Source organism: Ambystoma mexicanum, chromosome 3q (assembly GCF_040938575.1).
Source record: "Ambystoma mexicanum isolate Mex_15411 chromosome 3q, UKY_AmexF1_1, whole genome shotgun sequence".
NCBI classification, from domain to species: Eukaryota; Metazoa; Chordata; class Amphibia; order Caudata; family Ambystomatidae; genus Ambystoma; species Ambystoma mexicanum.
Window position 1 is genome coordinate 67,062,155 of NC_090926.1, and position 12,032 is coordinate 67,074,186.

The 12,032-nt window shown below is 44.7% G+C and overlaps 1 protein-coding gene across 3 annotated transcripts in view; it reads right to left on the reverse strand.

Annotated features, from left to right (window-relative positions):
• Positions 1-12,032, reverse strand: part of LOC138582139 (zinc finger protein 549-like) — a 187,419-nt gene that overhangs the window by 37,131 nt on the left and 138,256 nt on the right. For all 3 annotated transcript variants that reach the window (XM_069653155.1, XM_069653152.1, XM_069653154.1), the window contains one exon: positions 2,452-2,550. In XM_069653155.1, coding sequence (XP_069509256.1) covers positions 2,452-2,550 — 99 coding nt within the window. The remainder of the gene's footprint in view (positions 1-2,451; positions 2,551-12,032) is intronic.

A 12,032-nucleotide genomic window follows, 5' to 3' on the forward strand; every position in this document is an offset into this window, starting at 1 on the left:
ACCCCTCTCTCCCTTGGATTAGCACATCTTAATGCTCTCAGCCTGTACCCTGCTCGTCAGTGTCCTGATGTCTGTTTCTCACTTCCAAAGCCTTTTGCCCTTCCTGTCTGGCCTGCTGTTTGCCTTGTCCTTCCTGACCTCCTTCCCTCTCAGCTTCCTGCTGATCCTGCAGTTCCTGTTCCCTAGTCTTTATTCTCTTCGTAGCCTGCCTAAGCTTTCATCCTGCAACCAGTTCCCCCGTATTCCATGTCTGTTCTCTCCTCTTCAGTTGTTCCCCTCTATTGTTTTTGCCCTTCACCTGTCTGCTGCTTTTCCGGTCTGGAATCCTGCGACTTTTTTGTGAAGTCTTCGACTGCTTCTTCTCCGAAGGTTCTCCAGCTTCCCCTGTCAGTGTTTGCACTCTCCTCGCATCACGTAAATGAGGGGAAGCTACCACAAGGTGCAGGGAGTCGGTACAGTATAAACAGGTAGTCACCTTATTGGGGCTGCTGTCCCGACTTCCTGTTTCGCCCGACTACTCTTTACGTTCCGCCCGCCTAGACGCCCCACGACGAATGGAATACGTGCAACCGGTTTACAAGTGAAACGAGACGTGGTTGTTGACACAACTTTCCTAAAGAAAGCCAGACTGACTTGTGAAACCGAAGTCATTCCATGGGGGCAGTCAAAACCTAATCCCTGTTTAAAAGTAGAACATTTTTTTTAAAAGGGAGCTTGTGTATGGTTTTGAATTGTCTGTTGATCCTGTGGATGTGATACTACCTTTTTCCAAAGCAGACTCTTCTATATGAATGGATTAGCTACTTAGAAGAATGTTTTCTGAACATTTCAGATACAGGTTGGCTAAGGTAGTCATCCAAATCTCTGCTTCCATAGACGTTCGTGAGATTTTATCAAAAAGTTAGGCTTGGCATTAGAAAAAACCTATGTTAATGGAATTCCTGTGCACCAGAATGCTAGTAGATCTTTTTGACAAATAGCTCTCCACGATACTAGAAGAATGCCTCTGACCGATCAATAGGTACCTCTCTGCCAGGAATGATGACCCTTCTATGTTAAAGGCAGAATGGGTACTGCCCTTGAGTTACAACTTAATGAGCAATGGCTTTCTTAAGATAAACCTATCTACACAACTGTGACAATGCTTCAGGCACTGCCTGTGACAATGTAGGGTACTGAAGGTTTAAATAGGGCCTTGTGGATTTTGGAAAGATTGCGAAAGACAACAATCCTGGGCTGTCTTTCAATACATAACTCAAATACATTCCTTGAGGGGGACATTGGTTGTCTTTAAATTAGGAAGTCAAATTCCTGGGGCAACCTTCATCCCTGTTTGCATTCATAATTCAAACAGAGCTGAACTTCTTGTGTAATTTATTCTGTAAGATCTAAGGACAACGGAATATAGCTGCAACCTGGCAGAAATCGGCCTTGTGCATGAATTAATTTTTTGAGTTCTATTCCGGATCACAATGGCTTCTCTTTTATCTGTGGAGTGGATTGGCATTTTGTGTTTCTTTTGTTGTCCAAAAAGCCCCATCAGCCAGAACATTGGTGTGTACGAGAGGAGACAACTCTAGGCAGGTGTTGGATATCTGAGGAGACTCCACCACACCTCCGCTATCGCCTGACCTGGCCTTCATGTGAAGAATGTGGTGGCTTAAGGGGAAAGGTTTGGGGGTTCTATTGTTGTTGTGTACTTGATCTAGGATTTAGTGATGGCAAGCGAATAGAAGACAAGGTCACTCAGGTGAATGTGAGCTTGTGAGGCCTGTGTGATAAGGGGGCATAACTAGAGGATAGCGACATCAAGGGCAAGGCTGACATTCTGCCAAGAAGGGTAGACCCAACCGATATCATAGAGGAAGGAGGTAGTCTAGCCTTCCTATTTTCCTTATGTGTGTGAGGATAGCTAGTGTCTTGAAGGGGTGAAGCTCAGTGGACTGCAGTGCATCTGAAATCTCAGGGGATGTGGTAGTGGCCTACACATGAGAGTGTGACAGTGATAAGAAACATGGGAGGGAAAGTGTAGGTTGGAGCCTATATTGCTACACTGTGGACTTGCTTCAGTTAGGTGATGTTTTTATTTGAATTTAGGCTGTCAACAGAGTGATGCAAAAGAATCGGGTTTTACTGGACTATTGCTAAAGCATTATTAAAAAAGGTTGGTTGTGAGAAGGGAGGGGATGCCATTCAGTTCAGTGAAGGCAAGTCTGTGTCCACTAACAAATGTGTATGTGGATAAGGTAGATGGTTAAAAAATAACTAGCTATGGTTGGTATTTTCCAGTCTAATGAAATTTCACCTAAGCCTCCTAGTGTTTCAAGTCTAAGTGCATGACCTCTGCATTTGAAGATCAACATATGTTCAATATGGCATAAAAGATACTCAAGTTTGGGAGGTCGAAACATGTTAAGATTGATTCAAAGCAGCTCATCACTGTTTACTTACAAAAGGGGCTGCTGAAGCTTTCAATTCTCTGACTGTCATGGTGGTCCATGCAAAAGTCCTCTTCCTCACCTTTTATGCAGAATGAAACAATCTTGAGTCCTGTTATTTAAAAAGAAATCTGAGTGTAATACAACTGCATGCAGAAATATATATATATGCATTTCAATAGGGAGCATTCACTGCTGAGAAAGGATGCTTGTGAGAAAGTCAGGATTGACCTTTCCATCTATCTAAAACCATTCACTTCAGCTGGTTGTCATGAGCCACTTAACATTTCTAAGCTATAAAATGAGGGATACTTTTGAAATTAAAGGAATGGTTTGGTCAAAAATTTGTATTGCCCCTACGGGTCGGCCATGTGTTTTTAAGCCTAAGTCGCTCGATTTTAGAAAAAATTCCTATGGACCTTACCTGAGTTTTCATCCTTTAAACGCACACGAAAACAGGCATCACGGAGCTGCCATTTTGTGATAATCCTATCATTTCCCCCATCGCCCTGGCTGACCTGCTTTTGCGGCACTAAATCATATCCCCCGCCCCTGAGCCTGACATTATCAAAACATTCATATTCCCCCCCCCTCTCTCCGTGATGTTTCTGTGCTGCGTAGGCAAACGCGCCCAGTCGTCTTCTACGCGACTTCACACAGAACCCAGAAACCAACACAGATCAGCTCACAACACAGCGCGCCACAATTCGGAATATGAAACTGTACTTTAAAATCAAACAGCAACACGGTAAATTTGGTAAAGTACATTTATTTGACATTAAATGTTTATAGAATATTCAGCAATTGCCATATGAACTCCGAAAGTCATTTATTTTCTTTTATCTCTATCCGCAAATCCGTAAAAGTTTATCGTGAGTCACGCGCTGTTCCTTTATGGTACACAGGGTGTTGGTGTTCGTTCAAAGAAGCACTTTTGTCGCACGTTGAAACCCAAGGCTGTTCCATCAAGTAGGCACTAGGCCAGCGTAAAGGTTGATATGTTGCTTCTAGCCGCTAGTACTGCGTAAGGGCATATGGGCCCTTGGCGATCGTCCCATAAAATCATCAGAATGGTGCAGTTGTTTACATTAAGCTGCAGCTGGCGGTTGAAAAAAAACATCTGCCGGTGTCTGAAACTGGTGGCAGTGGCAAAAGGGAAGTACATACCTGGTTTGAAAACATAAAATGTATAATTAGTCTCACCAGCCGATCTTTATTAATATTATTCATTTTATTTATTACGGCCGAGCTGAAACTATTTGCTTTCAAGGATATTGCAATGGAGTATGTTCGGCTTTAAAATCAATGCGAAAACTAACGAAATAAATCGAGGTTAGTACACAATGAGAAACGACTTTTTGTCTAAATGCGTGTGGAATGTGGACCTGCATGCCCATGTGCCCGCTACAAGGACGATCCCACAAACGTTTTCAAAGCTCTTCATTCATTCATTTATTCATGCATCCATTCATTAATTCTTCATTCCGGTATAAAAGCATCTAAAGAGTTACTTACATTATATTTGCAATTTCCATCGTGTCTCTGCGTAATGCAGTCCGTAAATCCCACTGTGCTCTTGACAGCGATTTTTCGTATACTGAACTAACATGAAACTCGGTCTAGTTTAAGAATTTTCTGCCTTATCGTCTCTTACGTTATTGCAGCCTCCACCCCCACTTCAAATGAAGTTCTTTATGCATGGTCCCTGTCTCTCAAGGTCAAAAAACAATAGAAACTTATAATGCCAGTGCGAGTTGTGGGCCTCTTCAGGGCGCGAGCTGAAAATCAAAGCCGCTGACCTTCACTAGAAATGAGCATACATTCTTTCTTTGCAACATCCTGTAGTAAAGCCGTCTGTGAGAACTTGAAGGTTCGAATCCATCTATGTACTGCGCCTCAATGTGCAAATGCGAACTGGCTTCTCTCCCATCTGCAACGGCTCGCTTGGCACGTTCTAAGGCCCCCAATTTTGTCCTCGTTGTCTGCGAGCTTTGAAGCCCTAAAGAACCATAACTATTGAGACTTTTAATTTTTTGGGGAAGGTCAGGGAAAGTATAAGGTACCCGAGGAGTTGAGTTGAAAGTGAGATTTATTGTTTGTTTGTTTTATTATTTGCAATACGCAAGCCTCCCCTCGGTTAACAGTGCCCAGCATTTAGAAGAGATTGCGAAAATTAGTTACATCAACAAAAATATATACATACACATATAGACAAGGTCAGCAATATGAGGTGAATAGAGAGAAAATTCAAAGATGACACCCAGGTTATTCGGGTCCCAGGATGGTGAAGGTAGGGGTTAGGGTTAGCGTACTTTGTATGCACACTGTACAATAACATTTATTTACAAAAAGACAATTGTATTACAATTATTTAAACCGGGATTTGTACTTCACAACCAGCTCTCCTTTGGGTGGACATGGCACAGTGGCAATGTTGGGTGGCAATGGATCAGTGCTCTGCACAGAAACGTTCAAAATTCCATATCTGTGCTTCTCTAATACAGCAACAATAAGGCTTTTGACAAAGTCGAACTTCATTTCCTCATAGACTGGTTTGATCACCCATTGCTTACTTCTTTTTGAAAAGGCGTTAGTGTAGCGAGGCATCCTTACATTACCCTTAGTCCTAGATTGTTCACGGCCGAGATTCTCGTTATGGGCCAAGACCGCTAGTAGAGTCCTATGTTTCATGCCCTGTATGCTGAAATGCAAGCGCTTTGGCCTGTACTTTAGGCACATATTGTGGAACACCTCCAAACCTCCTTTGTGACAGAATTCGGTCAGTCCCCTCAAATCTCTTGATAGAGTTTTATCGAAAACAATCTGGCTTTGTGTGTCGGTGAAGATGGATTCAACCACTTCTTCTTCCGTGCCTCCACTGGGGACAAAGGGCCATGTTCACATTGGTGGAAATGTAGGTTTTCTGACCAGCGGTGCACGTTGGTACAATGGTGCATCAGTGACCGTCATTTTTCAAGTAGTATTTCCACTGACCCTTCACAAGTTTTGGCACTCCACCAAAGATAGTTGCTGATAGACTGGGACCACTCTGAAATACTTTCCAAACCTTTTTTTTCCCCTGCAGCCGAGATTTTCTTATTGATTGATTTAGCAAGATGCCATACTTCAAATTGATGTTTAATGTGTGGGAACTGCTCTCTCATTGTCTTGGCAATTGAAACGTGTCTGTCCGTGGCTATGAGGTCGATGTGCATTCCCCTCGATTGCAGATATTCCACTAATTTTATAAATCCTAGTTTCTCCATGGCCACTGAGGATGTACATTGTGTTACCTGCACGACCACCAAACTCACAATTTTCTTACTATCCATGTCCTGAAAGTGGTAGGTGCAGTACTTGGCAGAAAATCCAGGGCTGTCGCACTGTCCATCGCCGGCTAGCCTGAATCGTTTGCCTTCGAATGTACTTGCTAGAGACAATTGTTACATTTTCCAAGCATCACTAATGGCCGGAAACAGATATTCATGTTGGTATTTGTAGTACTGCATTTTTTAAATGAAATGGAGTACCACAAACTGAAAGAAAGACTCTGGCCTCATTCCGACCCTGGCGTTAACCAAGGCGCTACTAGCGCCTTGGTTGATGCCGTTATTTTTCCGACTCCGCCATGGTGAATGGCGGAATTACCGCCCCATTCCAAGGTTGGCGGGGTCGGTAATTTCCCATTCACCAAGGGCCCTTCCCCATTCCCATTTTTGCCCCATAGGGCTCAATGGGAATGGGGAAGGCGCTAATTACGGCACCGTAAATTAGGGTGCCGTAATTAGCTCCTAGGTCCCTTTGCGGGTTGGTTTTTTAATACCTGCAAAAAGCAGGCGTTAAGTACCAACCCGCAAAGGGAACTCGGAATAGGGCGGTAAGGGTTTAACGGCACAGGTCTCGTTAACGGTGACCGTTAACCCTTACCGCCCTACTCGGAATGACCCCCTCTAACTTTCTAAAACTGGATCCACTAAAAAGTGAGGCAGCTGCACACAGTAGATTGCCTGCTGGAAGTTTCCCCAGCATCGGTTGTGCAGACCATGAGAACGTATGATTTAATCTACAGGCGGCATGTATTTTGACGTTACTGCCTTGTTTTTGACGAGTCACATGAATCAATGGCTTCCCACATACTTTCCCGCTAACTGAATGCCCACATTTCAGCATACTTATAATATTTGTAACGCTCACCTGATTCTCGCAGAGGCACCGGTCTTGACTGGGCGACTACCGTATCTTCAAAGGTGATGTGCAGCACCCGGTGGGCTCTTTGGGCTGGACCTCTGTGCCCTGTATGCCTGACGTGCAGAGTAAGATGTCTGCAGATAGAAAATACAGGGTTAATGAACTGGGGTATTGGGGTGTCCCTATCTCTTTCCCCTTCTCCTCTCCTGTAGACCCCCACAGGTTAACGCTCTCACAATAGGTAAGTGAATGCCGAGCTCTCCATCTGCCTCGGGGCAGGGTGCTGTAACCAGTTTCTTTACTGGATAGGTAGCGCAGGCCTCTTGACTTCAGAGGACTGCTGACCGTCGTTTACTGCACGAACGGTAAGTTTCGAGTAACTCAAATGTCTTTAAAGTATTTAATAATGATGTCTCTTGTTTTGCAGGGTTCCGGCGATGGCGGGTGACGGGCTGAAGTGAGTTGAAGATGGAGCCCGTGTGATGGATAGAAGCGCCTGGAAGCACGTAAGTAAGCGCTTGTTGCCAGCTTCACGATGCGCTCTAACTGTCTTTTTATTTTGCAGGTACAAGTTCGGAGCGGCTGCAGGGTGCCGGGATACCCACTGGGTTAGATGTGGAAAGGAGTAATGGCACGTGAGTATTAAAGTTCCCCAATGTCTTTAAACGCACCTTGTTTTGTCTTTCAGATGCGGGATGCAGCGCCGACGGCCTCCGGAGCGTGCGAAGAGTTGGTAAGCTTTTGTCTTTCAGATGCCGGAATGCAGTGTGAAGACCTCCGGAGCGCACGAAGAGTAGGTAAGCCTTTGCCTTTCAGATGCCGGAATGCTAACCTGTTCTTTCTTGTCTTTATAGGTGTTGCTGAAGACTGGATTCAGGATGGTAAGCCTTTTTCCTTAGGCCCAGGACCGGATGCAGAAGACACGATGAGCGTTCTGCTGCAGAGGGTGCAGAATAACGCAAAGCAAGATTCATCCACCGGGTGTGGTTTAAATAGCCTCCTGTAGTGCTTAGGTGTCTCCTTCCACAGCCACGCCTAAGTAAGAAAAGAGTTCCTGGTAAGAAAAGAGTTCCTGCCTTCCAGAAGAGTTCCAGTGTTCTGAATCTAGGGAGTGGCTCCAGCCCCACCCAACAGGAAAAGTAGTTCCAAACAGAAGAGGATCAGAGGCTCAACTGGCAGGCAAGTAAGCAGCATGGTCTGCTGCAGGTAAGTCCACCCAAGCATTATGAGCCCGGCGCTTCCAGCGCTGGGACTGGGCATATTTATGAGCCTGGTGCCACTGGCGCCAGGACTGGGTCCAAAAGGTCCCAATTGGGACTGGTTGGCACTCGGGACCTGGGTTATGGATCTGCTTCCAAGGGAGTTGGGAAAACCCTGACCTTTTGGAAGCAGAGATCATGACAATATTCATCAAACAACTGTCGAATACTATGTATTTGCTCTCTTTCATTAGACTGTCATCCTGCGTCAAAGTTGTTTCGGCCTGTGACGTTGAGGACATATCACCACATTTGAAAGAAATATCGCTGCTATCAAGTGCTGATGCGTTGGTGAATGCTGCTGCTGGTTCATTCTCTGTCATTTCAACATCTGCTACTTCAACATTGATGGGAGAACACATCAATGTCGACAGCTTTTTGGGTGGCAATTTTTTGGCGGGTGTAGATTGTGTGAATTGATCTGCGACTACTTCAGAGCTATCTTCAATACATTCTGTCTCATCTTCTTGTGGTGGTGCGGTCGCACTGTAGCAATGGTCCTTTACAACTTTACTGGATTCTCCGGACACATTCATTTCATGTTCTGGCCATTGGACATGAGCATCTCTAGTCTCAACACGCGACGTCTGAATTAATAGTTCCTCCATAGTGTAAATGGTCTGGCAAGCAACATCTCTCATTCGCTTCACTGTCTGTGTATGTATAGTTCGGACACCCACGGGTAACTAGAGGATAGATTGGAAAATGGATGTTCAGTTTAAACACAAGATAAAGTATAGTACAATTGACTTGAAAAAAACATAAAATAGTCCCCAGCACAAAAAAATTCTAAAGTTATGAACTGTTTGTAACTAACCTTTTTTTTGTTTCTTTTCTTTGCAACTGTTTTAACTCGACCTTCAACATCTGCACGCTGTTGCTCCGATACGTATCTGCATGTCTCCCCTCCCTCTTGCGCTGCAACGACTATATTTTCTGTATCCGCATAGACAGCACGGAATGAGGCTCCATCGACTCCCTGAAACATAGTATTTTCATTACTGTGCATCAAAATATTGTTAGCATAAAACACACGTGAGGACGAACACACATGTACATCTCAATAGCCAAACACGATTTAAACATTGTGTGGAACAATCAAACGACAAGTATTCGAGCTCTGATGACTGTCATGATCTCTGCTTCCAAAAGGTCAGGGTTTTCCCAACTCCCTTGGAAGCAGATCCATAACCCAGGTTCCGAGTGCCAACCAGTCCCAATTGGGACCTTTTGGACCCAGTCCTGGCGCCAGTGGCACCAGGCTCATAAATATGCCCAGTCCCAGCGCTGGAAGCGCCGGGCTCATAATGCTTGGGTGGACTTCCCTGCAGCAGACCATGCTGCTTACTTGCCTGCCAGTTGAGCCTCTGATCCTCTTCTGTTTGGAACTACTTTTCCTGTTGGGTGGGGCAGGAGCCACTCCCTAGGTTCAGAACACTGGAACTCTTCTGGAAAGCAGGAACTCTTTTCTTACCTAGGCGTGGCTGTGGAAGGAGACACCTAAGCACTACAGGAGGCTATTTAAACCACACCCGATGGATGAATCTTGCTTTGCGTTATTCTGCATCCTCTGCAGCAGAACGCTCATCGTGTCTCTGCATCTGATCCTGGGCCTAAGGAAAAAGGCTTACCATCCTGAATCCAGTCTTCAGCAACACCTATAAAGACAAGAAAGAACAGGTTAGCATTACGGTCTTCAGTGACAGCACTTCACTTACCTGGTCCATCGGCTGTCACCAACGCCTCGCGCTGCATTCCGGCATCTGAAAGACAAAGGCTTACCTACTCTTCGTGCGCTCCGGAGGTCTTCGCACTGCATTCCGGCATCTGAAAGACAAAAGCTTACCAGCTCTTCGCACGCTCCGGAGGCCTTCGGCGCTGACAAAACAAGGTGCGTTTAAAGACATTGGAGAACTTTAATACTCACGTGCCATTACTCCTTTCCACATCTAACCCAGTGGGTATTCCGGCACCCTGCAGCCGCTCCGAACTTGTACCTGCAAAATAAAAAGACAGTTAGAGCGCATCGTGAAGCAGGCAACAAGCGCTTACTTACGTGCTTCCAGGCGCTTCCATTCATCACACGGGCTCCATCTTCAACTCACTTCAGCCCGTCATTCGCCATCGCCGGAACCCTGCAAAAACAAGAGACATCATTACTAAAGACTTTTAAAGACATTAGAATTACTCGAAACTTACCGTTCGTGCAGTAAACGACGGACAGCAGTCCTCTGAAGTCAAGAGGCCTGCTCCCCTTATCCAGTGAAGAAACTGGTTACAGCACCCTGCCCCGAGGCAGATGGAGAGCACGGTGTTCACTTACCTAAGGTGAGAGCGTTAACCTTTGGGGTTCTACAGGAGAAGAGAAAGGGAAGAAGAGAGAGACATTCAATAACCCAGTTCATTAATCCCATATTTTCTATCTGCAGACATCTTACCCTTCGAGTCAGACATACAGTGCACAGAGGTCCAGCCCAAAGAGCCAGCCGTGTGTTACACATCACCTTTGAAGATACGGTATACGCCCAGTCAAGACCGGCGCCTCTACGGGAATCAGGTGAGCGTTACAATGACCTAGTTCGATGGAGCTGTCAGTATCCATACCTCTGGCTCTGCATGGACTCCCACGAATGATTGTATTGAAGAGGAGGCATCAGCAACTCCCTGAAACACAGTACTTGCGTTTGTATGGTTTTCAATATTGTAAACATAGAACACACTTGGGGTCGACGGCACAGGTACATCTAAAGAGATAACCACAATTATTGCATTGTCTAAAAGAATCAAGTAATATTTAAATATGATCAGATTTAATCGACTTATTTCTCCGATTTCTTTACATCTGCATCATCTAAATGGGACCTTGTGATTGTAGTGGAAGCTCCATCGTCTCCCTGAAACACAGCACTTGCGTTAATAGGGAAGAAAGTATAGCAAATGGAATCACGTTATATGATCACGCTCGATGGAGCCATCAGTATCCATACCTCGTGCTGCTGAAGAATATCTAGGGCTGTTGTCAATGTGGTGCGCACTTCCGAAAGCTGTTGCGCCGATTCGTATCTGCATGGTCCCGCCTCCACCGGAATTACTTGAATGTCAGGCCCTGCATCAACTGCGTGGGTTGACGATTCAACAACTGCCTGAAACATAGTATTTGCATTAGTAAGGATTACAATATTGAAAACACAACACACGCTTGTGGTCGACCGCACAGGTACATATCAATGGATAACCACGAATGAAACGTGGTGTAGAACAATCAAACGGCAAGTGTTCCAGTCCTGATGATCACGGTCGATGGAGCTGTCAGTATCCATACCTCGTGCTGTTGAAGAACATCTAAGGCTGTTGTCAATGTGGTGGACGCTTCAGCATCTCCCTGAAAGACAGTACTTGCATTAGTATGGATAACACTAAATATAACTGAAAACAAACACCAGGGGACGACAACTAAGGTGTATATCAATTGGAAAGCACTAACCAAACAATTGGTAAAATAATCACACGATACATCAAAACTATTACTTGACATGCATAAAACAAGTCTGTAGCGGAATATCCAAGTATGATTAGCTGATACGCGCTAGAAGTGGTTGATAACTGCGAGCACGTGACGGAAGTAGAATGTTCTTGCTTCAGATTCAAGGGATAGTCAAGAAGTTGTAAAGGTAAATTATTGTTTGATAATAAAATGCCAATATTTAAAATTGCCATGTAAGGAGACAGGATACTTAAGTAATGCACAATATAGCACAGCTGCCTGTGCCCATATATAGATTTCGTTTGTGCGTTATGAAATCTAAAAATAATATATTGATAAATGTCATTATTCAAAAAGCTATACACTCATATCAATGTCGAAAGTATTACAAATTGGAAACAACACGTAAAATATCAATGAATCCATTCGGCTACCTACACACTACCGTAAGGCCTAAAGCTAAAAACGGACACTTGACTCACCAGTGGTGGATTGTGGACGAATAGAGTGGGAATAGCGTTTGCAAGCAATTTTCGTGTCGATCGCCGTTTATTCTTCTTTGTTACCCAAGATGTGGTGTACATGTTCGAGGGAAAGTGCCGGCTGAAGATGCGGTATCGATCACCCCTTTTGTCCTCAAAGACTTGTTGGACTCTACTTTCT